At 37.2% G+C, this 26782-nt stretch overlaps 1 protein-coding gene and 2 pseudogenes across 5 annotated transcripts in view; all 3 read right to left on the bottom strand.

Annotated features, from left to right (window-relative positions):
• SPATA7 (spermatogenesis associated 7) overlaps positions 1-18513 on the bottom strand; it is a 61952-nt gene extending 43439 nt beyond the window's left edge. The window contains exons 1-4 of one of the 5 annotated variants that reach the window (XM_069092384.1): positions 18393-18513; positions 12931-13005; positions 10978-11073; positions 7635-7682 (exon numbers count right to left, since the gene is read on the bottom strand). In XM_069092384.1, coding sequence (XP_068948485.1) covers positions 7635-7682; positions 10978-11073; positions 12931-12988 — 202 coding nt within the window. In that variant the 5' untranslated portion in view covers positions 12989-13005; positions 18393-18513. Of the gene's footprint in view, positions 1-7634; positions 7683-10977; positions 11074-12930; positions 13006-18267 lie in introns of all 5 variants that reach the window. The other 4 variants (XM_069092383.1, XM_069092385.1, XM_069092386.1 and 1 more) reach the window with 4 other exon arrangements.
• A 5031-nt stretch (positions 18514-23544) lies between these two features.
• LOC138163971 (large ribosomal subunit protein uL22-like) lies at positions 23545-24100 on the bottom strand (annotated as a pseudogene).
• A 492-nt stretch (positions 24101-24592) lies between these two features.
• LOC138164106 (large ribosomal subunit protein eL8 pseudogene) lies at positions 24593-25391 on the bottom strand (annotated as a pseudogene).
• Positions 25392-26782: the final 1391 nt, after the last annotated feature.

Here is a 26782-nt window from a genome sequence, read left to right as displayed (position 1 = left end):
TAAATGCCAAAGACAAAGTAAAAGATCAGTGTGAAACCTGTTGGAACTGGGGGAGATGTCTGGCCACTGCCCCTGGGGTGAGAAGGTGAGAAGCAGTAGAGGTGCTGTGGCTGTGCGGCCTCCTCCAGGTGGCTGCTTTAGAGATCCCAGCCCGCAGATTGTAGGGGGACCAAGCAACCATTCAGAGGGTAATCGCTCTTGCTTTAACCTGCTTGGAACCAGATCGTGGTCTTGGGTGGAGGTCCTAGGGTGTGTGACCAGTGAGCCAGAGCTTGTGGTGTCTGTGGAGAGGGCACCCAACCAATAGCTCCAGCAGCTGCTAAAACCTCAGCGATTTGGGACAAAGCTCTTCTCTCTGGAAGCAGAATTGTTCTGTGGCAAAGAGCTCAAAAGTCAAGTAATTGAGTGGCAATATGAGCAAACAAAGGAAGCAAAGCAAGCACAGGAATCAAACCTTAGATTCCTTTTTTGGGGACAAAAAGGATCAAAGAATGGAACAGGAGAAAGACAACAAAGTCAGAACTCCTGCACCAAAAGCTTCCAAGAGAAATATGAACTGATTCAGGCCATGGAGGAGCTCAAGAAGGATTTTGAAAATCAAGTAAGAGAAGTGGAGGAAAAATTGGGAAGAGAAATGAAAATGATGCAAGAAAATCATGAAAAGCAAGTCAACAACCTGACTGAAGAAAATAACACCTTAAAACATAGACTAAGTCAAATGGCAAAAGAGGTCCAAAAAACCAATGAGGAGAAGAATGCCTTAAAAAGCCGAATCTGCCAGATGGAAAAAGAATTTCAAAAGCTCACTGAAGAGAATAATTCCTTCAGAATTAGAATGGAGCAAATGGAAGCTAATGACTTTATGAGAAATCAGGATACTATTAAACAGATCCAAACAAATGAAAAAATAGAAGGTAATGTGAAATATCTCATTGGAAAAACCACTGACCAGGAAAATAGATCCAGGAGAGATAATTTAAAAGTTATTGGACTACCTAAAAGCCACGATCAAAAAAAGAACCTAGAAATAATCCTTCAAGAAATACGCAAGGAAAATTGCCCTGATATTTTAGAACCAGAGGGCAAAATAGAAATTGAAAGAATTCACCAATCATCTCTTGAAAAAGATCCCCAAAAGAAAACTCCTATGAATGTTATAGCCAGGTTCTGGAGTTCCCAGATAAAGGAGAAAATATTACAAGCAGTCAAATAGAAACAATTTGAATACTGTGAAAACACAATCAGGATAACACAAGATATAGCAGCTTCTACATTAAGGGATTGAAGGGCTTGGAATATGATATTCTGGAGGTCAATGGAGCTAGGATTAAAACCAAGAATCACCTCCCCAGCAAAACTGAGTATCATGTTTCAGAGGAAAATATGGTCATTCAACGAAATAGAGGGCTTTCAAGCATCTTGGATGAAAAAACCAGAATTGAATAGAAAATTTGACATTCAAATACAAGAAGCAAGAGAAGCATGAGAAGGTAAACAGGGAAAAGAAATCATAAGGAACTTATCAAAGTTGAAGTATTTTCATTCCTACATGGAAAAAAAATGATAATTATATCTTATAAAACTTTTCTCAGTATAAGGATAGTTGAAGGGAATATAAATACATATATGTATAGTCAGTCTTTCACAACATATCCACTATGGAAATGTTTTGTGTAACTACACATGTACAACTTATATTGAATTGCTTATCTTCCCAGTAAGAGTGGGTGATGAGGGTAGAAGGGAAAGAATATGGAATTCAAAGTTTAAAATCAAATGTTTTTAAAAAAAATTACTATTCTTATTATTTTACATGCAACTGGGAAATAAGATATACAGGTACTAGGAGATCCATCTTGCCCCACCAGAAAGTTGGAGGGGGAATGGGGGATATAAGAGAGAGCAGATTGGGGGAGAGGGTATTAAGTGGGATTGCTGTTTTGGGGTGGTGCGTAGAGGAAAGATGGGGAGAAAATTTGTAACTCGAAATCTTGTGGAAATGAATGTTTAAAAATAAACATTAAATTAAAAAAAAGATGTTACTTTTTGTTGTGTAAAAATCTTATCGTTGTATAATCAAAACTATTATTTTGTTTCCAATGATTTGAATGATTGATAAAAATATCTTTTCTCTCCAAAGTTAAGGCAAAAATATTATTCCTTTTTTATCAAGTTCATTAAAAAAAATGATTTAGAACATAGATTCAGTTGGTGTATATGGTCTAAACTATAGTTTCCCCACACTGGTTTAAAGTATGGCTTCCGACACCTTTGTTGCCATGTAGCTGAGTAGAGAGGTGGCAAAGCAGGCTTGGAGTCAGGAAGGTCTCAGCTTGCATCTTGTCTCTGTGACCCCTAGGCGATTCACTTAATCTCTCCCCGTTGGTTTCCTTGTAAGGAATGTATGGAAAATAATACCTGCCTTACAGAGTTGTTGTGAGGACCCAATGGGATAATATATGTAAAGCATGTTGCAAGCCTTAAAAGCGCTATATATGTTAGTTATTGTGAACTGAAATGACCCAATATTTTATTCTCTTTAAAAATGTTTTGTCAGTACTTTTTGTTTTTCATGCTATTACTCTCCAAATATACTCCCCTACCCTTCTATACCTTTGAGCAAACACTGTAGTAAGACACACCATCAGAATCACCCCAAGAGCACATGTATGATTTGCCTGTTGCATATAGGGAAGGTGGAAGTATGCTCCATCTTAGGTTCTCTGTATTCAAGACTAATGAAGACATTAAACTGACTGGTTACCTTTTAGGGCTGTTTTCATTCTGCAGTGCACTCTCCTCTTTCTGCTTGTACTGAGCTGCACTGGTAAAGGTAAGGCTGGCTGTATTTCTCTGAATTTCCCATATTCATCATTTACTGTTTTTCTTTTGACCTGGACCTATGATTTCATTGGTGCAACTTGCTTTTCTAGTAAGGACACTTCCTTAGCACAGGGCCAGGCACAGAATAAACACTTGTTGAACAAACTGTTATTCTGCACCTCATAGACATAGATTTTGCTGTCTGTGGTAATGAGTAGTGAAAGGGTTTGCTCAGGTCCCCCCCCTACCCCCCATATATGCACACACATGCAGGTGAGGCAGGTGGACTTCCAGAGCTTTTTCACTCCTAGGCTAATTAATTTTCTCTCTGCCAAGCTGGGCTACCTCTTGATCATTTCTCAACACCACAATATTTTTTGCAGGGTTTCTTTAAGTGTGGATTTGTCAAATGCTTGTGCACTGGATCAAATTTTGAGTTATTTATTCTGTTCCTTGATCTGTTTATTTTTTCTCTTGCATCAGATGATTTTTATAAATGTTGATTTATATAGTAAATTCTGAGATTTGATGGTGCTAATTTCTCTCTATCAGTAATTTATTAAGTGTTTACAATGTGCCAACATAGTCCCATTTATTTTTTCCTTAAAAAAAATCTTTGATTATTTTATCCAATTAAGTAAAATAACCTTTTAGCATTTTGATTGGTACTGTAATATCTAAAAATCAGTTTTGGGAAAAATGTTAGTTTGGGAAGAAGTTATGGTTTTATTATGTATTTGTGCCACTTAGTCATTAAGAGGGGATATTACTCTATTCAGTTCCTTGATTTTTGTCAAAATAATTTTGAAGTTGCAATTATCTTGTATTTCTTGTTAAGTTAATGCACACATATTTGATTCATTTTGTTGTTCTCACAAAAGACATATTTATTAATACTTAATTGTGGTATGCAGATGTTTTTTGGGTTTATCTTTTATGCTACTTTTTTTTGGAGGGCAATTGGGGTTAAGTGACTTGCCCAAGGTCACACGGCTAGTTTTTGTGTCAAGTGTCTGAGGGAAGATTTGAACTTGGGTCCTCCTTACTTCAGGGCCAGTGCTCTATTCAGTGAGCCACCTAGCTACTTTGTGTTCTATGCTACTTTAGTAAAGACATTTATTACTTCCATTTTGGTGGCTCAATTGATTTCTTAAATAAAGTATCTCCTGATCTTCCTTCCCTCCCAGTTCCCCCCCCACCCCCCAGCCATTAGTGCTCTCTTCTTTTACTTATCTGCAGACATGGTTCTGACCCTCCAGAAGAGTATAAACGTCTTGAGGGAAGAATGATTTTATTTTTGCCTTGACATTTCCAGCAGGTAACACTTCATAAGTGTTTGTTGGATTGAATGGAATTGGCAGATGTCTAGTAGAAAAACCAGACCAAGTGCTACTGATAAGAGAGAATTTGAGCTTGTTGAGCTATCAGGTCCTGTTACAAAACAGACAGCATTCCTGCAAGAGATTTCATTCCAGTGCAGTAAATGGGACCTAGAGCTCAAGCTGGAAGAAAGAGGTCTGCCTCTGGGGACACAGACAGCAGCAAGGGGAAAGGAGCAATTCCAGGAACCAAGACCAAGATACAGGCAAAGATGGAGTTCTGAAAGTCCAGCCAGATTCAGGTGAGACCAGGTAAAGGCAGGATGGATTCAGAAAGGCCCAGACATAGCAAACTTTTGCTCAGTCACAGCATTTATTTTGAATATGTCTTTGTGACTGTGATGATAAGCAATAATTTAATTCTGCAATAATACAAGACTTAAAAAGCATAATCTCTAAGAAAATATACATTTTTGTGCTTAAAATAGCTACCTGTTCTTTATACAAGATCTACCTGGCTTAGCTATTGTAAAGCATTCATATCCAACTCAGTATTATGCTTGTATTCTCACTCTCCCTCACCTTTTAGAGTCAATCAGTTGTTAAATCTTGCTGTTTCTACCTCCACAACATCTCTTACATCCAAGTACTTCCTTCAATTCACATAGCTATTGCTATCCCCTTAGCTCAGGCACTCATCACTTCTCACTTGGGTTACTACAACAGCCTCTTTGCCTCAAGTCTCTCCCATCCCAGTTCATCCTATGCTCTGCAGCCTTTGTGTTGACTGTCTCCCATACCTAGAATCTATAACTTCCTGATCTCATAGAATCGCTCTCTTGTATTAAGGCAGTGCTCAAGCACCATAACAATTTTATGTGAAGCTTTTCTTGATCTCTCAAACTGCTCAAGCCTTCCCTCACAAACTACAGTGTATTTAATAAATTTATACTTATTTGTATTCATTACCTTTCTATTTATTCTAAATATATTTATATATGTACTTATTCTCTTCTCCACTAGAATGTAAACTCCTTGGTAGTGGAGGCTGTTCTGTCAATCAATCAATCAATTTACAAGTAATTATTAAGTGCCTCCTATGCACCAAGCACTGTTAAGAGTTCAATATTTTCTTCCAACATAATCTATGTTAAGAATGATTAGTTTTAAATTATAACAACAAAAATGAGCTTCAAATTAGAAAACATCATTTTAATGCTATCATTACTATTAAAATAAGCACATATAGGAATGTTTTGCTTGATCTGTTAATAAAAATTTCTTGGCTTAAATTCAAATAATATAGGCTTATAATATCTATAGGCATCAACTGGCATCCTTAAAATAATTTTATTATGTAGAAGTTTCTGATTTTAATAACTCAAAATCATCTAGGCTAACTATTAACATTCCTCTGGATTTCCAACTAGGCTACTAGGAAGAAATGAATGGAAATTAAACTATCTATGTGGGCAGACAAAATTCAGTCATTTGGAGAAAAGTGTCAATTACAGTATGTTTAGTTTCTAATTTACTTGTCTCAAAGGCAGTAAGAATAATAGGAATTTTAAGACTGAGTGAGACCTTAAAGGTAACCTAATCCAATCATTTCATTTTACCCATCTCACTTGAAGAGGCTGTTGCCTTATTCCTTACCAAGGCAAATCCCTCGAACTATACAAGAAATCTTATTACATATTGTCTCCTTCAGTAGATTGCTTCCTCTGTCATCCCCATTCTCTCACTTATCTTCGATTTCTCCTCATCTACTGGCTCCTTGCCTACTGCTTACAAAAATGTCCAGGTCTTCCTCTACCTCAGAAAACTCTCTCTTGATCCTTCTACTCCCTACTAACCAGTCTTCTATCTCTTCCACCCTTTATAGCTAACTTCCTCAAAAAGGCCTTCTATGACAGATACCTCCACTTCCTCTCCTCTCAGTCTCTCCTTAACACCTTACACCTGGCTTTTGACCTCATCATTTCACAGAAACTGCTCTCTCCAAAGTTACTAATAATCTCTTAGTTGCCAAATGTAATGATCTTTTCTCAGTCCTTATTCTCCTCAACCCCTCTGCAGCCTTTGATGTTGATCATCTTATTTTCCTTGATGCTTTTTCTCTCTAGGTTTTCTGGACACTACTCTCTCCTGGTTCTCCTCCTAAGGGAAAATGCTCCTTATTTGGGTCATGCCCATTAAGCTTGTATGCTCCACAGTGCTCTGTCCTGGGACCTTTTCTCTTCTTTGTCTCTATTGTTTCACTTAGTGATCTAATCAGCTTCCACAGATTTAATTATCATCTCTATTGTGATGATCCTCGAATCCACCTAACCTGCCTTAATCTCTTAGATGACCTCCAGTCTCATATCTCTGACATTTAGACCTCTATTCAGCACATATCTAAAACTCATCTTCTTCAAAACTGAACTCATCCTCTTTTCCCCTAAACCCTCCCCCTTTCCAAACTCGCTTATTACTTTCAGGGGTACCACCATCCTCCCAGTCCCTCCCAGTGGCAACCTAGGTGACATTCTTGACTTCTCACTATCTCTTACCCTCTCCTATCCAATCTGTTGCCAAGGCCTGTCAATTTCACCTTTGCAACATCTCTTGAATTAAACTCCTTCCCTCCTCTGACACTGCCACTACCCTGGTGCAGACGTTCCTCATCTAATACTTGTACTACTGTAACAGCCTGCTGGTGGGTCTGCCTGCTACCAGTCTCTCCCTACTCAAATCCATCTTCTATTCAATTGACAAAGGAATTTTTCCTAAAGCACAGGTCTGACTATCCTGTTCAATAAACTGCAGTGGCTCCCTATTACCTCTATGATCAAATATAAATCTTCTGTTTGTAGTTCAAAGCCGTTTATAATCTAGCCTCCACACATTTCTGGAACCTGATGCCCCCCTCCCGCAGTTACTCTTGGATCCAATGTCAAAGACCCTCTGGCTCTTCTATAAATAAGACACTACATTTCTCAGCTTCAGGCATTTTGTCTGGCTGTCTACCAAGCATGGAATATTCTTTCTCCTCATCTCTACCTCTTGGCTTCCCTGACTTCTTTCAAGTCCCAATTAAAATCTCACCTCCTGCCACCAGAAGCCTTTTTCAGCCCCTCTTAAACTTTTCCTCTCAATTATTTCCTATTTATGATGTACATAGTTTGTTTGTACATATATGTTTGCTTCTAATCTCTACTGGACCATGAACTACTTGAGGCCAGAGACTTATCTTCTGCCTCTTTTTGTATGCCCAGAGCTTAGCATAGGGCCTGGTACATAGTAGGAGCTTAATGCTTACTGACCGATATGACAAAACTGAAGTCCAGAGAGGTAAAAGTGATTTGACTAATGTTCTATACTTAGATAAGGAGTGGCTGAATAAAGACAAAGCCTCAAATCTTCTGACTCCTACCAGTACTTTTTACAATTTATGTCCTATACATAAAATTGTCAGTGCTTTTACTAAAAGGCAACAAGATTACTTACATTTAATGCTGGAAGTCATGCTTACTGGCATTGAGCAATCTACAACGGCTGAAAAGGAAAAACATATAATTTAATAATAATTCTAAACTTAATATTGGTTGTTAGAAAAAGTCCTCAAAAACATTATATTTTGAAAAATTTAGCAAAATCAAAACCTTTTATTTTTCTATAGATGATATATCTTCATCAGTATTCTGATCAATGCTTAATTTTTTATGAATTCAAATAATTATCTCAGAATCATCAATAAAATAGTTTGTTTATAATTTAGCATATTTTATTTTTAAAGTCTTATAACCCATGTTTTGGGCAGCTAGGTGGTACAATGGATCGAGTGCTGGGCCTGGAGAGAGGAAAGCTCATTTTCATCCTCCTGAGTTCAAATCTGGCCTCAGAAACTTACTAGTTGTATGATCCTGGGCAAGTCAATTAACCCTGTTTGCCTCAGTTTCCTCATTTATAAAATGAGCTGTAAAAGGAAATGGCAAACCACTCTAGTATCTCTGCCAAGAAAACATTAAATAGGGTCATGAATAATTGGACACAACTAAAAAGCAACTGAACAACAAAAAAAAAAAACCCTGTTCTAGTGCTTTGGGGATAACACAATGAAATACAGTTTAATGTTTTATGTTCCAGTTTTATATTCAATACATTTTCAAAGTTATATTATATAGATTTCATGGAATTTCAGAAGACATCTTAAGGTTATCTAGTACAATTCTCATTTTACATATGAAGCAATTGTGATTCAGAGAAAGAGAGAGATTTGTACAAGGTCACATAGCTATTTAGTGACAATTGACACTGGAATCTAAGTCTCAACTCCTAGTCAGTGATCTTTCCAATAAAAAAATACATTGTTTTAAAGTTTTTAGTCTTTAGAATACTAAATAGTCCTTAAACCACTGTTTGAAGGGTAAAAAAAGACACAGGAATATTCAGTAGAACTGTGAAATTTTTTGGACTACTGCATCTAAATAAATTTTGGATAGAGGGCAGGATGGAAAATAAACCCAGAGAAATGGTTTGCTAGAACTGAAAGTTGGCATAGATTTATTTAATATTAATTTGGTAAAAAAGGATAGCAGGAAGTTCAAATATTTTGAAATGCAACACTAATCTATTGCTGAAGGAAAACTTACTTTCTGAGACACTGTAGTAATATTTTAAATAAGACAGAAAATAGAATGCAACAAATTAAAATTCTCAAACATATCAAGAGCCAGCTTTGGGCCAAAAATTGTAATAGATATTGTTTTCAACTAGCAATTCACTCTTTGTTCAGACTTTTAAAAGGCCAAATTCATGTACTGCTTTTTAATCTGTAGCTCTTATTTCTAATAATATATTTATTTACAAATACTCTTTAAGAATAGAGGGATCATTAATTTATAATCTCTTGGCAAGAAGACTACCTTTGATCCCCAAATTCCTTAAAATTGCCTATAGCTACATCTAAACCCTAATCACATAAACAAGCATCATAGAGATTAGAGATCTAGAGCAGAAAGGCACCTCAGAGGCCGATGGTCCAACTCCCTCATTCTAGAGATGAAGAAATTGAATCCCAGGGAGGAAAAGCGACTTGCCCAAGATGATACTGGTAGTAAATGTCAGAGACAGGATTTGGAACCAGATCCTGATTCCAGGCCAGGGTTTCCTCCAGTTACAGACAATTAAAAGAAACATAAATGGACACAAGGAATGAAATTTAATGAAAACAAACAAAAAAAAAGCAAAAAGGGCAATGTTCAGTAACAGGGAAGCAGCTGACCTATGAACAGGGTTCCCCAAACTAATTTGGCCCACTTAACTAAAATAAAAGCCCACTTTTGGGTTTTAAGTGAACCCCAGATTTTGGTACCAGGAATTTGGGGGTATGGAAAACCCACTGGATAAAGTAAATGAAATTTTGGTGTAAAAAGTAAAAATTAAACCTATTTTTATATCCCCTCAAATTCTGTAGATACTAAATATTTCTGATCTATTTATAACCTCATGTTTAATATTACAGAGGGAAATACCACTAATAGTAATAATTAAAATTTTTATGGCTCTTTAGGTTTACAAAGTACTTTCCTTAAGACAACCCAGTGAGGTAGATAATGTAAGTATTATTATTCCCCTTTTACAAATTAGGAAGATGAGGCTAAGAGCAGTTAAGTGCCCAGGGTCACACAGTTAAGTATCAGAAGCACAATGCAAATCCAGTTATCTCTTGAATACAAGGTAAGGACAGTGTTTTTTCTATTATTCCCTGTTGCTGCTTCTAAATAAACATTTTCCCATAGATCACCATTCACAATGCACAGAATGCCAGGGTTTAAAAGAAGACAGTTTAGGAAATGTAGCCCTGGAACTTTCAAATTTCCAAACTGAAAATTAGTCAGAAATAAAGAGAAAATGTCTTGATGCCAGAAAAAAAAAGTTACCCTCCAGTCAATGAACATAATAAGAGTAGGAGATTTGACTCAAAGAATGTTAGCACTGGAAAGGATCACAGGGATGATGTAATCCAGGTCCCTCATTTTGCAGATGAGGAAAAACTGAGGACCTGACATGCCCCGGGCCACACAACTAGCTACCATTAAATTCAGGACTGTGATGGGCAGTTGTGTAGACTATCTATCACATTATAGGAAGCTTATCTACAAATCTGCAGATGAGAATAGACATTAAAGTCATGGAAAAAAGTGTGTAACATCAGAAATATTAAAACATTAGAAGAATATTTTAGACAATTACTAAGCAGTTGTATCTAAAAAGCATGCACAATGGTTTTAACAATGTCACAGAAAACTATATTGTGATCTTAACTTTTAGTCAAAACAAAGGACAATTTTGGTTATTTAAAATAAAGAACTGCAGCAATTGAAAAAAGTGAAGAAACTTTAAGCATTCAGCAAAATATCACTGAAGAAAATAACACTAAGTTTAAATCACCAAAAATGTAATAGAAAAGAACTTAAATTTTAAAGCCATTAAAAAAGTAGTTTTTTTGGCTGCTTTTCTATTTTAAATAAAAAACAAGAAACAAATTTGAAAATATTTGGTATACTGAAATCAAAGATGAAATGCTAAAGAGACAAAATATAAATAAGAAAGACAAGAAAAAAGTACATTCAGGGCTATATCACCATTCAAATACAGATTAAAAGGTCAGTTTTATGGAAAAGGCATAAATTTGCAGATGTTAACTAAACTGATCTCAGCCAGGTGCTGAACCAATCACATGAATCTTTCTACAACCCAATTTACCCATTCTTGCTACAGGTGAATTCTAATGAGAACTGAAGGGGCTAAAATTGTGTGTAGAAGGTTCACATATGCACATTTTTACCTTTGGCTGAAAGAATTTTATTATAGTGAACAGCCATGTGGTTCTTGATCAGGTAGAGGGTACTTAGTCTGAGAGAGGAGGAGTCAGTGCAAAAAGCTATAAAATTAAAACACATTTGATAATTACATATTTCAGTCTAGTATAAAAATGACCAAGACATCAGATAAGCAAAGAAACAGTTATTGATAAGCAAAATCATCTCCATAAATCATTATGAAATATAATTAAGTAGATATTGAGAAAGTAAATTAAGTAATTTGAGCCTGACTTCATATGTTTACCAGTGAGATGCAACCTTTTCCAGAGAGCACCCAAGAATTTTAAGAAAAGGTTACAGGCATTTCAGATTCCATTTCTTGTAAAACACTATTTTTCCTTATATTTGCAATACTAAATCTGCTTAAGGGCTCTTAATTTTCCTAATTAAAAAAGCTCATATTTGAAAACAAGGTGGTATGGCATTTTTCTTATACTTCATTTCTTAAATCTGGAACAAAACAAACAAACAAACAAAAGAAAATAAACACTTACACAACCTATATCAAAGATCCTACTTTCGTTATTATTTAAAAACCACTGCCATATCCATCAGCCTAATAATGCCTTGTTTCCAAAGTTACTATGCTATCTTATAAAGTACCTACAGCAATCCATTCAAATTCCACAGAGGCACATTTCCCAAACCTCACCCAAACGATTTCAAGAATACCCTCTAGGGGCGGCCAGGTAGCACAGCAAGTAAGAGCACCGGCTCCAGTGTTGAGAAGACCTGGAGATCGAATCCCGGGCTCAGACACTTAGCACTCACCCAGAAACACCTGGCCGTGTAACCTTGAGCAAGTTACTTAACCCCAATTGCTTACGGACGGCCACGTGGCTCAGCGAGTAAGAGCACCGGCTCCAGTGTCGGGACCGACCTGGAGATCGAATCCTGGGCTCGAACGCTCAGCACCACACCCAGAAATAACTGGCCTTGTAACATTGAGCAAGTTACTTAACCCCGATTGCTTAAAACCCTCTAAATAATCACCATCTTAAAGATGTATGAAAATATTTATGTAGCTTCTAAGTCTACCTTTGAAATTATGAATTTCAAGCAAAATGCAATATTTTTTTCCAAAGAGATGTTCAAAATTATAAACATATTTGTAAATAGATCTTAAAAAGGCAAATCAAGAGATCTGAAGATATAATTGAAAAGTCCTATCTTCCTACTCCTCTTTCCTATGCTTGTAAAAAAAGAATTTCCCCCCATATTTGGTTGAGAACATATTCATTTGTAATTCAAGAATTACAATATAAAAAATTCACAAAATATAAATTTGCCTTAATGGTAAAAATAAAGAAGTTTTAGTTTTACAAAACACATTCCTAATAAAGAATTACAGGAAAAGAATATCAAATATTTTTCTCATTCAAAGGGGCAGGTTCTAGAGATCTTACTAAACAAGGCAGATCTATAAGTATTATTTTATTGATAATGATTCCTTATAAATAAATCTCTTTTCCAATGTTCTTTCAATGTTTCTAACTAATCACATCAGGGATAAGGCCTCAACAAAATGTTAACACAGAATTAAAATTATTCTACGCCACCTATTAATCTCTATTTAAATAAGGAAGGCATGCTCTCAACTAAGGGTTATATGTAGGCAGCATCAATAGCAGCCAGCAGGAGTCAGTGAAGATGGGTGAACTAGCCTTAGGTGCAGAAGGTGGTTGAACTTGTGTTAACACACTGAATATTTGAAAAACTGAATCACTGAATCTGGAAGTTTTCCTATAAAGATCTAAAAATTACTTTAATAGTTACCAAACAGACACATTCGATTTGTAACTCGCTAAGTGAAATAACTTTTAAACCATGCAGTTTAACATGAATATACATATAGCACATAGAAATATGGTCCAACCTTTTAACAAAACATTCATTAACCACTATTTTTCACTTACCATTACTTTTTATGCTTAAGTGTCCTGTAAATGGGCTTGATGGACCATATCTGGGCATGGCAAAGTTTGTTCTGACTTTTAACAAAAATGTGACAATTAGGACAAAAGAAAAATTTCTGACAAAGGATATAAAATGGAGAATAATTTTTAAGTCATAAAATTTTAATTTAACTAAAATAGCAGACTGCAATTTTATTGAATACTCTTTAAAAACTGCATTATTGCCATAATAAGTTTTCTTAGAATACATCATCAATCACGATTCTATGGCACTTAACTTCAGTATTATATTTTAAGACTTTATATCCTTCATGTGAAATGATAAATTGACCACAGATGTTATTTAATTGGACAAACACTTATTAAACTTTTATTGTATCAAGTAGTAAGTAGGCACTGAGAACATAAAAATGTGAGGAAATCATCTCTACTCTCAAGAAGTTTGAAATCTTTTTTTTTTTAGTTTCTTTTTGGAGGGGGGAAGGTAGGGCAATTGGGGTTAAATGACTTGCCCAAGGTCACACAGTATTTTTGTGTTAAGTGTCTGAGGCAGGATTTGAACTCAGGTTTTCCTGACTCCAGGGTCAGTGCTCTATTCACTGTACCATTAGCCGCCCCTAAGAAGTTTGAAATCTAATAGACAGTATATTATATACACAAATAAGTATGCAGAAAGTGATCAAATCAAAGGGAAAGTCCATGGTATTGTGACAAAATGTGAGGAGGAGATCATGTTCAGATTGATGACTGATGGAGTGGCTGTGGGAGAGGGAGGTGCTGTTCAAGGAGGGTCTTCATGGAGATCTTCTACCCACATTTGGGTCTTAAAAGAAGAAATGGATTTCATCAAAAGGGATTAAAGGAACCTATTTCTAGGAAGGAAATGAAGGTCAAGACTGAAAAACACCTAGAAGTCTAAATTTCCTGGAATGTATCTAGAAGTGGAAAGCTTTGAATTAATCAATCAATAAACATCCTACTATTTGCCAGGCATTGTGTTAATTACTAGAGATACAAATAAAAAGAAAGACAATTTCTGCCATCAAGAGCTAATAATCTAACCAGAAGGGTCGAGGCAGGAGGGAAAGCCCCTCTGTAGTACAGGGGCATGAAGGAGAGTTCAAAAGAAGTCCAAAAGCAGTTTAGCTGGTGGAAAATGTGAGAAAACTGTGCTGAGCCTCCTCTTTAAATAGAAGCCCTGCCCAGAAGTCAAAATATCCAACCAGACAGGCAGAGATGAGATGAGATGATGATGTAATGATGAGATATGTACCAGGCTAAGGAATTTACAGAGCTAAACTAGAGTCAATAGGGAAGGCTTTTGAGCAGGGTAATGACATGATCAGATCTGTGTACTTGGAAGATTAATTCTATGTAAAGGACAGGAGTGGAGAGAGGCACAAAGTAAGAAAGGCCACTTGGAAAATTAAATAGTCTGAATAAGAGATGAGGGGGATTTTTTAAAAGCAAAGTATGGAGATATTTCAGAGAGAATTGACAGTACTCAAAAATTAATGGAATATGACAGAAAAAGAAAAGTCAGATGGTATCATGATGAGGGTATGAGGTTATAATTATTTTTTAAGGATATAGGAGACTCAAATATATTTGTAGGCAGAGGAAGGATCAGAGATTTAAAGCTGGAAAGGTTACATTTAGAAATCATATAGTCCAACAACCTCATGAAAGATGAGGAAACCAAGGCACATGTTCACAGAGACGGTTAAAAGCACAACAGAGATTTGAACTGAGGTCCTCTGACTGACTCCAAACCTACCGTGTTTCCCCGATAATAAAACCTATCCTGAAAATAAGCCCTCCCCTTACTGTGTAAGATTCCTCTAAAATAAGCCCTCCCCCGAAAATAAGCCCTATTGAAATTGCTACTGTAGTGAAGGTGATCCCCTGCGCTACACGCTACATTACAGTACCCTCTGTATGCACCATCCCCCTCCCTGAAACGCACGCCGCGCTCCGAGCTGCATCCAATCAGAGCTGCAGCAGTGAGCACGTCATCCTGTTTTTCCCCAGTGATTTGCTTGCTGGCGCCATTGAGAGCAGAGGCAGGACAACATAAGCCCTCCCCTGAAAATAAGCCCTCTGGTGTTTTTCTTTCCAAAAAAATTAATAAGACAGTGTCTTATTATCGGGGAAACACGGGTAGCACTCTTTCCATTCTACCACAATGCCTCCCATGTACTAGTAGAAAGGGGGAGACTGACAATGAGAGGAAAAGATAAACCAAGGTCCCAAAGGAAACTGGAGGGAGTGAAATCAAAGTTGTAAGAGGATAGGAATTGCCCAGGCCAAGCACTATCTCCTGTGAGATTGTAGCAAAGGAGAGAGGTTATTATTAATTCAACACAGCTAAGAGGTCAGCTGTGAAAAATCTGTACTTGCTGAAAAAATATGGAAAAAAAGTTTAAGGTTGGACACAAGATGTGCAAAAAGGAGAGACTGAAGGAAACTGATGTCAAGATGGCAGCTTCAAAGAGTAAAGCTGAAGGTCCATTCTAATGTGGGAAAAAGACAAGAACTAGAAAACTTTCACAGTTAGGGCACAGCCTTGGTAGTAGGTCAAAGGAAAGAGGTAGAAAGAAACTAGGTTACCTGAGGCAGAAAAAAAAAAGGTATAAGCTGAGTTACTAGATACATTAGCTGCTAATCTCACAGTTTCTACTAAAAACTAGGTTTGTACATGAGTTTTATTGCTCCAAACAATAAAAGAGGGTTGATAATGGCAGTTCCTTGACTTAAAATTGAAAACTAAGAATAGGGTGAACAAGTCAGTAGAACTCTAACCTGTTCAGGACCCAGTAGAAGGACCTAGGGAGTAAAGGGGAGTGACAAAAGGCTATGTCTTGAAAGGAGCCATTTAATACTTCAAACTTACCCAAAGCATACAAATGTGAACTGTATGTATAAGATATTTCAACAATACATTTTGCCCTGCAATGTTGTAAAGTTTAACTGAATTGTATGTTAGATCTCAGTGAATTGTGTGAGAGAAAAATGTGTGCTCCCATAAAAGTCAAATAGGGGAAAGGACAGGATCTTAAATAGGACAAGTATCAAATATGTTCAAAATATTCATGGTCAAATTAGTACTTCAAGCTTGTTCTATAAGAGAATGACTGAGATATGATAGGTCATGCATATAAAGGAATGAAAAAAAAAGGAGTCAAAATTGTCTTTTTAAGGTTTTAAACTAACCTTTGGTAAAGTATACTTTGAAATACTTAAAGATTTCCTTTAGATAAACTGATAGGAAAGTATAAAAATTTTAATTTTAAAATTTATATATTAGTTTTTATATACTTAATGATCATTTGGCTTATTAATAATTTGTGGCACATGGCAAATGGGCCAACTATATATTGGATGGAATTTATTTTAAAATTCTGAAATCAATAACAATGCCTGATGTATATGTGGTCTCCCCCTCCCCCAGTGTGTAAATTCAGTAAGTGAAGGGAATGTTTAATTTTTCCCCTTCATATCCCTAGCATCTACCATAGTGCTTTGTACACAATATGTGCTTAATGTTTGTTAAATTAAATCAATTGTTTTGCAAACTGAGTAAGAACTATATTGCAAAATGAGTAAAAACTAACTTTACTGGTTATATTATTAAAGCATTAATCTTAGCTTATGAGTTTTTCATTCAATAATTATATACTGAAAAACTACTGCATGCACAGAATTACACTATACACACCTTGAGAATATACCAAATAGGATAAAGGGTTCTTTGAGAGAGAATAAAACTCTCAAAATCACAAAAGCATTTAGTTTCTCTTCTAAGGAAAAGGTATTCACAATAATTTTGTTTTTAAAATTACTGCGTTTTAAGGTTGTTGTACAAGTAAGGTTTAGATATATATATATATATATATATATATTTAGCATCAATTTACTGCTCAATTAAGTGTTAATTATTTTTTAACAAGATGGACAAAGATCACTGTCAAATGTTTAAGAGATTTCAAGGCACAATTAAACATTTTCATTTAAAGATACTCTTTCAAATCAATATAGAGGGTTGTATTCAAGGACTATATATTGCTTTATTTGAGTTCAGGAATGAATCCTCTTAGATCTGCTGTCCTGACTGCGAAATACTTGGACTGAAAATAACCACAGCAGGTAATTCAGAGTTCTGTTATCAACCAGTTTCAGTTTATCTGGGCAAGGACAAATCCATATGTTGTGGGGAGAGGAAGGAGTCAGGGGCAGAAAATTCATTGCTTGGGGTAGAGGGACTGTTCACATACCCTTAAGTCACAGAAAAAAAAAAAAAGGTTTTATTGGTTCTTAACCTTGGGGTCCATGAACTTGTTTTGTTAAAAAAAAAATTTCTGGATAGAACTGTTTCCTTTGTAATCTTATGTATTTCGCTTTATGTACTTAAAAACATTTTGAAAAGTGGTCTATGGGCTTCAGCAGACTGCCATGACATACAAAATGGCTACTGACCTAGTTGAACCTTCTCCTTTTACAGTAAAGGAAACTGAGATCTAGAGAGGATGCCGGGTGTGGCCCAAAGGAAAGAGTGTTGGGCTTGATGTCCACAGACCATAGTTCAAATTCCGCCTCACACACTTACTTGACTGGGCAAGTCACTTAACCTTTCTCAGCATGAGTTTCCTCGCTGTAAAATCGGGTTAAATATTCGCACCTACCTCACAGGTTTGTTTTGAGGATGAAATAACATAAGTAAAAGCACTTTGCAAACCTTAGACTCTCTGTAAATGCTAGCCACCCCGGACCCCCGGGGCTGGGGTTCAAAATCAGGCTCTTTCCACTTTTCTCCCGGGTTGGCTGCACCATCTTAACAGCATCACAATAACCCAAGATCACAATTCAGAGCCAGAAAGGGGCCCTGTGACAAAGGGAATCTACTACAAGCGGCAAAAAAGAAAAAAAAGGAAAAAGGAAAAAGGAGAGGGGAGTATACAACTCAACTCTGTGGAAGGGGAACCACGTGGACGTGTCACAGATTTTTTTTTTAACGCTACGAGAAAGATCCTTAAAAATCATCTAGTCCAACTCCTTCGTTTTTTACAGATGGGTAACTGAGACTCGGAGGGACGAGGCTGAGAGACTGGGTGGTCGGAGGGTGGTCCACTGCACAAGGAAAGGTGGAGACCGCGCGAGGGCAGAGGTCACACTCGTGAGTCTGGGGGGGACTACAGCAGCCCCGGGAGGGGTAGGTGTGGACTGAGGGGTGGGAGGGAGGGAATGGGGTTCGAGCCCCACGCAAAAGGTGCCGTCCCCCCGCCCCCTCCCTTCCCTGGGCCTTCACACCGCCGCCACCGTGCAGGGCGGCCCCTTTACCTCTCCGGGGGTTGTCCTGGTTCTTTCCTCCCATATTCTCCCCTTATTGCCGCTGCAAGAATACGCTGGGCCCCCCTCTACCCTACCCCGACAGTTGATCTCCGGGCCCAGCCCAGCCCACCCACCCCGTTCCACCCTGCCGCGGCGGTGGTGGCGGCTGCAGCAGCTGCGGCGACGGAAGCCGAGGAAGAGGAAGCCTGATGGAGCCTCCGTCGTCCTAGGTGACGGTCGTCAGGCGGGTTGCTAAGGGGCTTTTGCGGCTGTGATTGTGGCGTCATGGCGCAGAGGAGGGGGCGTGGTCATCTTTCGCTCGGCTGGGCCCCAATTCCAAGGCGAGACTGTCTGTTTTGGGAGGGGCGGGATTATGAGGCTGGTAAAAAAGGGTGTGGAGCCTAAACTGAGCAAGGAGGGGGTGGTGGAGGGTGGTGGAGGATGGTGGTGGATCGGGAATGTGGCGAAAATACGGTAAGGAGGTGGTCCTCTAACCGGGCTCTGGTTCTGCGGAGGAAAGAATTCAGGTCTCTCTCTTCTCTGCCGGTCCTCTGAGCTACGCACGAAGTCAGGAAGGTGGATGCTCACAACCCCAAGCTGGTCGGTCTGTTGTTGCTATGAGATGCTGCTAGCCCCCCGTAGAGAAGCCTCCTGTTACAGGGAGGAAAGTCAACTCGGGAACCGATGTGCAGCTTGTGCTGCTGGCTTCGTCTCTGCAAGGAGGGGTCTGGTGGTTTCATCTAGCACATCTCCCTTGGGTCCAGAAACAGTCAGAAGCAGACGCTGGTGAGGTCATAGTAACATTTAACCAGCTTCAGATAATTAAATTCACTATGCTGCCACAAGGTTTTTAGATGAATTAAAAAAACCCCAGAGAGATTTTAAAATGGCATGCTTACAGGTTTTCACATTCACTAAAAAAAACCTCATGATGGTAATTAAAATTTTCTAAATATATATAACAATATCTGGTAATGTGAATTGTACATCTAGAACATAAATGGTTAGTTTTTAGTCATGTTCTAATTATTGAACTTCCGAATTTACCTGTAAATGATCACTTTTGTATGAATGTTCTGTGCCTGTAGAGAGAATTTGGATTAGCATGGCTAATGGAAAACATAATTAAGAAATCACTTATTTGTATTTAGCACCTGGGGCACCCCCTTTTCACAAAGAGGCCTTAGTTCTTAAACTTAGTGTATCTGCTCAAAGCTATGGAACAGCACAATTTAGTAAAGGTATTTAATGAATTCCCAAAGTGAGAAAAGTAACAATAAAACATTTCTTCACAAACCCTTGAGGTACACTCTCCTTAAAATACCTATAGCATCAATGGGAAATTACCTGAGAACATAGGCAGGGAACAACAATATCATTCAAGGAACATGTGTCCAGGGCACATATGAAGAAAACACATAGGTAGGTGACACGTTTTGCCAGAGCATGTATGAAGAGGCAATTCACTTACATTATAGGGTTGCCAAAATCATTGTTCTGCTACCATCAGGCCTGCTACCTACTGTTCTCATGTGACAAAGTCCCTGCCAGACATTGCTCCCAGTAGGTCCTTTGTGACTACAGCTGACTGTTTGCTGCTAGGTATATTGCTCTACTGGGCATATATGATTGTAGAGCTTACTCTTCCAGAATCTGCTTCCTAGTTGAATCTACAGCTGAGGTGCTACCTCTTATCAATTAAAAAAAAAAAAGGATCTGCCCCTACCATCTGTTCTTTAGCTCAAAAGATATGAACAGGCAGTTTTCTGGCAAATTTATCTATAGTCATATGAAAAATGCTCTAAATCACTATTGATTAGAGAAATGCAAAATGAAACAAATCTGAGGTACCACCTCATACCTATCAGATTGGCTAATATGAGAGAAAAGGAAAATGACAAATGTTGGAGGGGATGTGAGAAACTAGGTACAAGTTGTGAACTGAACCAACTATTCTGGAGAGCAGTTTTTAACTATGCCCAAAGGGCTATAAAACTGTGCACACCCTTTGATCCAGCAATACCAATACTAGATACTGTATCCCCAAGAGATAAAAAGTGTGTGTGGGGGTAAGAATCTATATGTATAAAAATATTTAAAGCAGCTGTTTTTGTGGTGGCAAAGAATTGGAAATTGTAAGGATGCCCATCAATTAGGGAATGGCTGAAGAAGTTGTGCTATATGATTGTAATGGAATATTATTGTGCTATAAGAAATGATGAGCAGGATGATTTCAGAAAAACTTGGAAAGACTTAGATGAACTGATACAGAGTGAGGTAAGCAGAACCAGAAGAACATTGTACATACCGTGTTTCCCTGATAATAAGACACTGTCTTATTAAATTTTTTGGGCAGAAAAACACCAGAGGGCTTATTTTCAGGGGAGGGCTTATTTTAATGAACATTGACAGCAATTTTAATAAACAGGTAAATGTGAACAAAAAAATGTACCTTTATTCAATAAGCAAATCACTGGGGAAGAACAGCTGTAGCTCTGATTGGATGCAGCTCGGAGCGTGGCGTGCTTTTCACCCGGGGGGGTGGGGGGGACGGTGCATACAGAGGGTACCGTAATGTAGCATGTAGTGCAGGGGATCACCTTCACTACAGTAGCAATCTCAATAGGGCTTATTTTCGGAGGAGGGCTTATTTTCGGGTCTTATCCGGGAAACACGGTAGTAACAGTGATATTGTACAATGAAAAACTGTGAATGACTTAGCCATTCTTAGCAATACAATGATGCAAGACAATTCCAATGGACTCATAATGAAAAATGCTATCTGCCTCCTGAGAAAAGAATCAATGGCATCTGAATACAGACTGAAGCATACTATTTTTCACTCTTTCCTACTTTCCTCCCTCCCTTCCTTCCTTCCTTCCTTCTTTCCTTCCTTCCTTCCTTCCTTCCTTCCTTCCTTCCTTCCTTCCTTCCTTCCTTCCTTCCTTCCTCCTTCCCTCCCTCCTCCCCTCCCTCCCTTCCTTCCTTCCTTTCTTCTTTCCTTCGTTCCTTCTTTCCGTTTTGAGTTTTGTTCCACCAAATGATGAATATGGAAATATTTTACATGATTCCACATGTATAACCTATATCAGATTGCTTACCATCTCAGGGAGAGATGAGAGTAAGGATGGAGAGATAGAATTTGGAAACCGAAACTTAAAAAACCCCCAACAAATATTAAAATTTTCACATGTAATTGGGGAAAAATAAAATATTAAAAATAAAAAGTTTGTACTATACCAACTAATCTTTGGAGGAGAGTTGATCTAAAAGTATGCAGGATGTTGGAGAAAACTTGACCTGGATTTAAAATTTTGTCATATCTAAATAATTAATATTTATGAAGCGTATACTATGCAGCTAGATGGTGCAGTGGATGGAGTCCAGGACTGAAGTCAGGAAGACTTATCTTCCTGATTTTAAATCTGGTCCCAGGTACTTGCTAGCTGTGTGACCCTGGGCAAATTACTTAACCCTGTTTGCCTCAATTTCCTAATATGTAAAATGATCTGGAGAAGGAAATTGCAAACCTTTACAATATCTTTGCCAAGAAATTCCCAAATAGGGTCATGAAGAATTGGACACAACTGAAATGACTAAACGTATACTACGGTAAATGTTGGGGATTAAAAATGAGGAAATTTGCATTCTACTGAGAGATAAAACAGTGTTGAGGGGAAAAAACTAACACTGTATTCTGCATTGTAGACACAAGCCTACCAGAACCATTTTAATTAATATTTTATTATTATAAATCTGAGCATTTTTCAGGTTAGAGAAACTGTCAGTCCCCTCACACACTTGGACATCTGCCCAATACAAGAAACTCTGAAATACCGTTGGTCAGTTTCTTAAATATTGAAAAATTTCACAATCTGGTAAAACATAATTATACAACTTAAAGTCAAACTTAACATTCTGCTTCTTCTATCTAGAACAATAGTCACTTAAACTTGAAGAATCATAAAACCACTGAATCCCTCTATGACCACTCCTCTCATGAATTCTCCCAGGTCCATCCTCCCAAGCTTGGTCACAGATGACCTGAAGTCATCAGAGACCTTTTTCATCTGATCAATACCCTAATCCTTTCAATAAGCAGGATACTGCTCTTAGGCAGGTGATTAGTTCTTCCAAGGATTTGGAAAGAACTATTTTGCATCAATCAAGGGCTCCCTTGTCTTTGTCCTTTAGTTACTTACTACCCTAATTCAAGGGGAGAATCCTTATGGGGCTTATCAGAGAGAATGAAGCAAGACACTAGTTAAGGCTTCAGACAAGGTTACTTCTAAACGCTTTCTTAATATTTCTAGGAAGAGCAGGAGAGTTTTTGTCTGCTTCCACAGGAAGTGTGAAAGATTATTGGCTATATATGCTTTTTATAGATGGCTAAATTCTCCTTCAGAGATAGAAAATGTAATTTTAGAATAACTTCATCCTAAACTTCCTTCCTCCTTTCCTTCCCTTCCTTCCTTCTTTTATCCCTTCCTAGTTTTCATTAGACTTTATTAGCATTTTGTACCAAGTTGCTGAATTTAATTTTGTAGCAATATAATGTATTCATATCACTTTGTTCATGTGAAGTCCTTCAGAGCAGGGACTGGTTTCACCTTTCTTTGTATCCCCAGCACTTAGGACAGTGCATGGTACATAATAAACACTTAATATGTGTTTATTGGTTGTTGACTGACTGTATATAACTGCATCAGTAACTGAACAGAAAAGTATGTAAAATGACTCTTGTGAGGAAGATGTACTAATCACATTTTTGTTTCTCATTCAAAGACCAATAGAGTGTGCTAGTAACAATTAAAGTTAACAGTTTTATATGAGGAAAGGAAGGGAATAAGCATTTATATAGTCCTTACTATGTGCCAACCATTGTGCTAAGTGCTTCATGAGCATTATCTTATTTTACCCTCACAACAATCCTGGTTGTGGAGGTAGTACTATTGTTATCCTCATTTTACAGTTGAGGAAACTGAGGCTAACAGAGGTTAAGTGACTTTCCCCAGTAAGTGTCTGAGGCTGGATTTGAACTCAGGTCTTCTTGATACCAGGTGCAGTGTTCTATTTACTATACAACCTCTATGAATGTTTTTGAAGTACCTTATTATATACATTACTTGATTTGATTAATAAAACAACCTTATGACATAGATAGTTCAAGTATTATTAACTTCATTTATTTATTAACCTCCTAGCAAATGGTAGACTTGAACCTAGGTCTACCTGATTCCAAATCCAGTTCTATTTAATTTTTTTTTGTTTTCATTTCATTTTTATTTATACTCCTGTGACATAAACTTTTGTTTCTTCATTTTCTTTTGGGATATCTTTTTTCTCTTGAGCAATCACCTCTTCTGGTTTAGGAATAATGTCTTCTTTTTCAGTAAATATCATCTCAATATGGCAAGGAGAACTCATGTATGGGTTGATCCGACTATGATCCCTATAAGTGTGCCATTGCATTTTGGAAAGCTTGTTAACTTGGATATGTCAATGACAAAAGAATTCACATCCAAATTCTTCAGTTCTACTTAACTCTCTGCATTCTTAAGCATATGCAGCAAGAACTCAGCACTCTTTTTGAACAAATGTCCCTATGTCCAGCCCCATTGCTTAGCTTGGGCACATCTGCAAACTCCGCCATTATATTGATAGAAAGGAACACATTGTTTCTTTGATATGATATCTTTTGAATAGTTGGTAGCTTTTCAGATATTCATGTCCTTGATAGCATGGGCTCTTTTATGGGTCTTCTTGAAGTGAATCTGGAAATATGAACCCTTGGCTTGCATAATTTTGTGGGGTTCTCTGGATCAAGAAAATACTTCACCATTTTAATGATTACCTAGGACAACTTAAGGGAAGAGGAAGAGCAGAGACTTTTGGGAGACCTAATCTGATTTAATTTTTTTTCCTTTTTATTGTGAACTTACTCATCAAAAATCATCAACTTAATCATAAACATTTCAAGAAATAATGAAAAACAAAATAGAGGATTGTATAAAAAAAACCAACTAGGAACTTGTTAGTTTTTTAAAAAGGGAATATACATATATGTATGTGTATATATACATATATATACACATATAAATATATATGTGTATATATGTGTGTATATCTATATCTATCTATAGTTTAATATAGTGGTAACAAAATTCTGAGTTTGTGTCCCCTTCTTCACTGTAAAAAATTCTGTGAGTTTTAAAAAATGTTTTGCAGATTCTTTTTTTTTTCATTTCATCATTGCCCAGCAACCTGCCCACCATGACACAAATGTAAGTCTTTTTTTGTTGTTGTTTAAATTTTTATTTTTATGTAGGGAAAAATCAAATACACATTTAACCCAATTTGGTTGCAAGTTCCTTAGCTTTTTCCTTTTCCAGCTTGGCAATACGAGCCACTGATTTTGGACCCAGAACATTGCCACCCCAGTGACAACGGATCTCATCATATCTGTCGTTATAATTGGTTTTGATGGCTTCCACCAGCTTAGCCAGGGTTCCCTTGTCTTGAGGGTTAACCTGTGTGAAGGCAATGCTCGTGCAGGTCTTTCTGTGAACTAAGCGACTGAGTCTTGCTTTACCTTTGATAATATAGTAAGGAACCCCCATTTTCCGGCACAAGGCAGGTAGGAAGACCACTAGCTCAATGGGGTCCACGTCATGTGCAATCACTACCAACTGTGCTTTCTTGTTTTCTACCAGGGTAGTAACAGTGTTAGCACCTGCTCTGAGAACAGGTGGTCTCTTAGTGGGGACATCTCCTTTGCCTGCAGCCTTTTGTTCAGCCCAAGTCATCAGACTTTGCTTCTTGTCTTGATTTGTCTCTGGTCTATACTTGTGAGACAGTTTAAGCAGTTGAGTAGCTGTCTGATGATTCAAAGCTTGGGTGAACTGGTTAATTGTTGGCAGAACCTTCAAACGCTTATAAAGGATAGACCTTTGATGCTGCAGTCTAATGTACTGAGGCCATTTGACAAATCGAGTAAGGTCCCTTTTGGGATGGATGTCCTGACCAATGCCAAAGTTCTTGGGATGCTTGTCAAACAAAGGATTGACCACTTTCTTGGCCTCCTGCTTCTTTACTACAGCAGGGGCTGGAGCCACCTTCTTCCCTTTTGGCATCTTGGCCAGCTGAACGAGCAAACGTAAGTCTTTCTGATTAACAAGTATATATGGTCAAACAAAACCAAATCAATACATTGTCTTTGAACAAGAATGCAAACCTCATTCTTTACCTCTAGTCTATCACCTCTTTTGTAAGAATTGTGATATATTTCATCATCATCCTACCTCTAATACTTACTGTCTGTGTAACCTTAGGCAGATCTCTTAACCCTTCTCAATATCAGTTTCTTCATATGTAAAATGAGGGGATTGGATGAGATGGACTCAGATTTCTTCCAGCTCTAGATCTGTGATCTTATGATCAATGATCAATTTTGTCAATAATCAATGATCACTTCTTTTGAAGTGATTGATCATTGCTTTGGTCAGAATTTTGAGGTCTTTCCTTTCACATTATTAGTGTGGTCATGTATAAATTGTTATCCTGGTTCTGCTCATTTCATTTTGTATTCATTCACACAAGTCTTTCCATATTTCTGTGAATGTAATATAATTACAATTTGTTATGATGCAATACACTTTCATTACATTTATATAGAATCAGTCATTCCATGTTTGATGAGTATCTTTTTTTTCCAATTTCTTTGCTAAAACAAAAAGTGATGCTACAAATATCTTTGTATATATATGGTTTGTTCCCCTTTGTACATGACTTTTATGGGAATATGACTAATATTAATATTGCAGATTCAAAGACTATGTACAATGTGGTGAATTTTTGGATATAGTTCCAAATTCCCACCCCTACCCCCCCATCATAAGACCAATTCAGAGTTCCAAGAATGCATTAGTGTGCCTGTCTTTCCACAGGCCCTGTACAAATTGTGGCTTTCTTCTTAAATAATCTTTGCCAATGTGATGAATATAAGGTAGAATCTCTGTTATTTTAATTTCCATCTTAGTTATTATTAGTGATTTGGAACATAGCTATATGTTTGTTGATAGTTTACATTTCTTATTTGAGAACTGTTTATCATATCGTTTAACCATTTATCTATTGGTGAATGATGTTTTCATATACATTATTTACAGATCTTATATATTAATACTTTATCAAAGACATTTTCTGTAAAGGTTTTCCCCAATTGATTATTTTCCTTCTGATTCTAATTGTATTATTTTGCTGGTGCACAAACCTTTCAATTTGTCTGTTTCATCTTTTATTATAGTGTCTTCGCATTTTTAGGTAAGAAGTCTCATGCCTAACTATAGTTGTGAGCTATGTCTCCTTCCTTTTGCCCTTAATTATTTTATACTATAATCTTTTAACATTTAGGTCATGTATTGATTTGGAGTTTATTATAGTATATAGTGGTATAAATTGTTGGTTCAAATCTGATTTCTGCCAGATTGCTTTCTGTTTTTCTTGGTAGCTTTTGTTTTAAAGG

This window comes from Petaurus breviceps, unplaced genomic scaffold, assembly GCF_028583685.1.
Source record: "Petaurus breviceps papuanus isolate PSGF00001 unplaced genomic scaffold, PetGlider_PUasm1.0 189, whole genome shotgun sequence".
Lineage (NCBI taxonomy): Eukaryota > Metazoa > Chordata > Mammalia > Diprotodontia > Petauridae > Petaurus > Petaurus breviceps.
The sequence above is the reverse complement of the archived record's forward strand: the minus strand, read 5'-3'. Positions and strand labels throughout refer to the sequence as shown.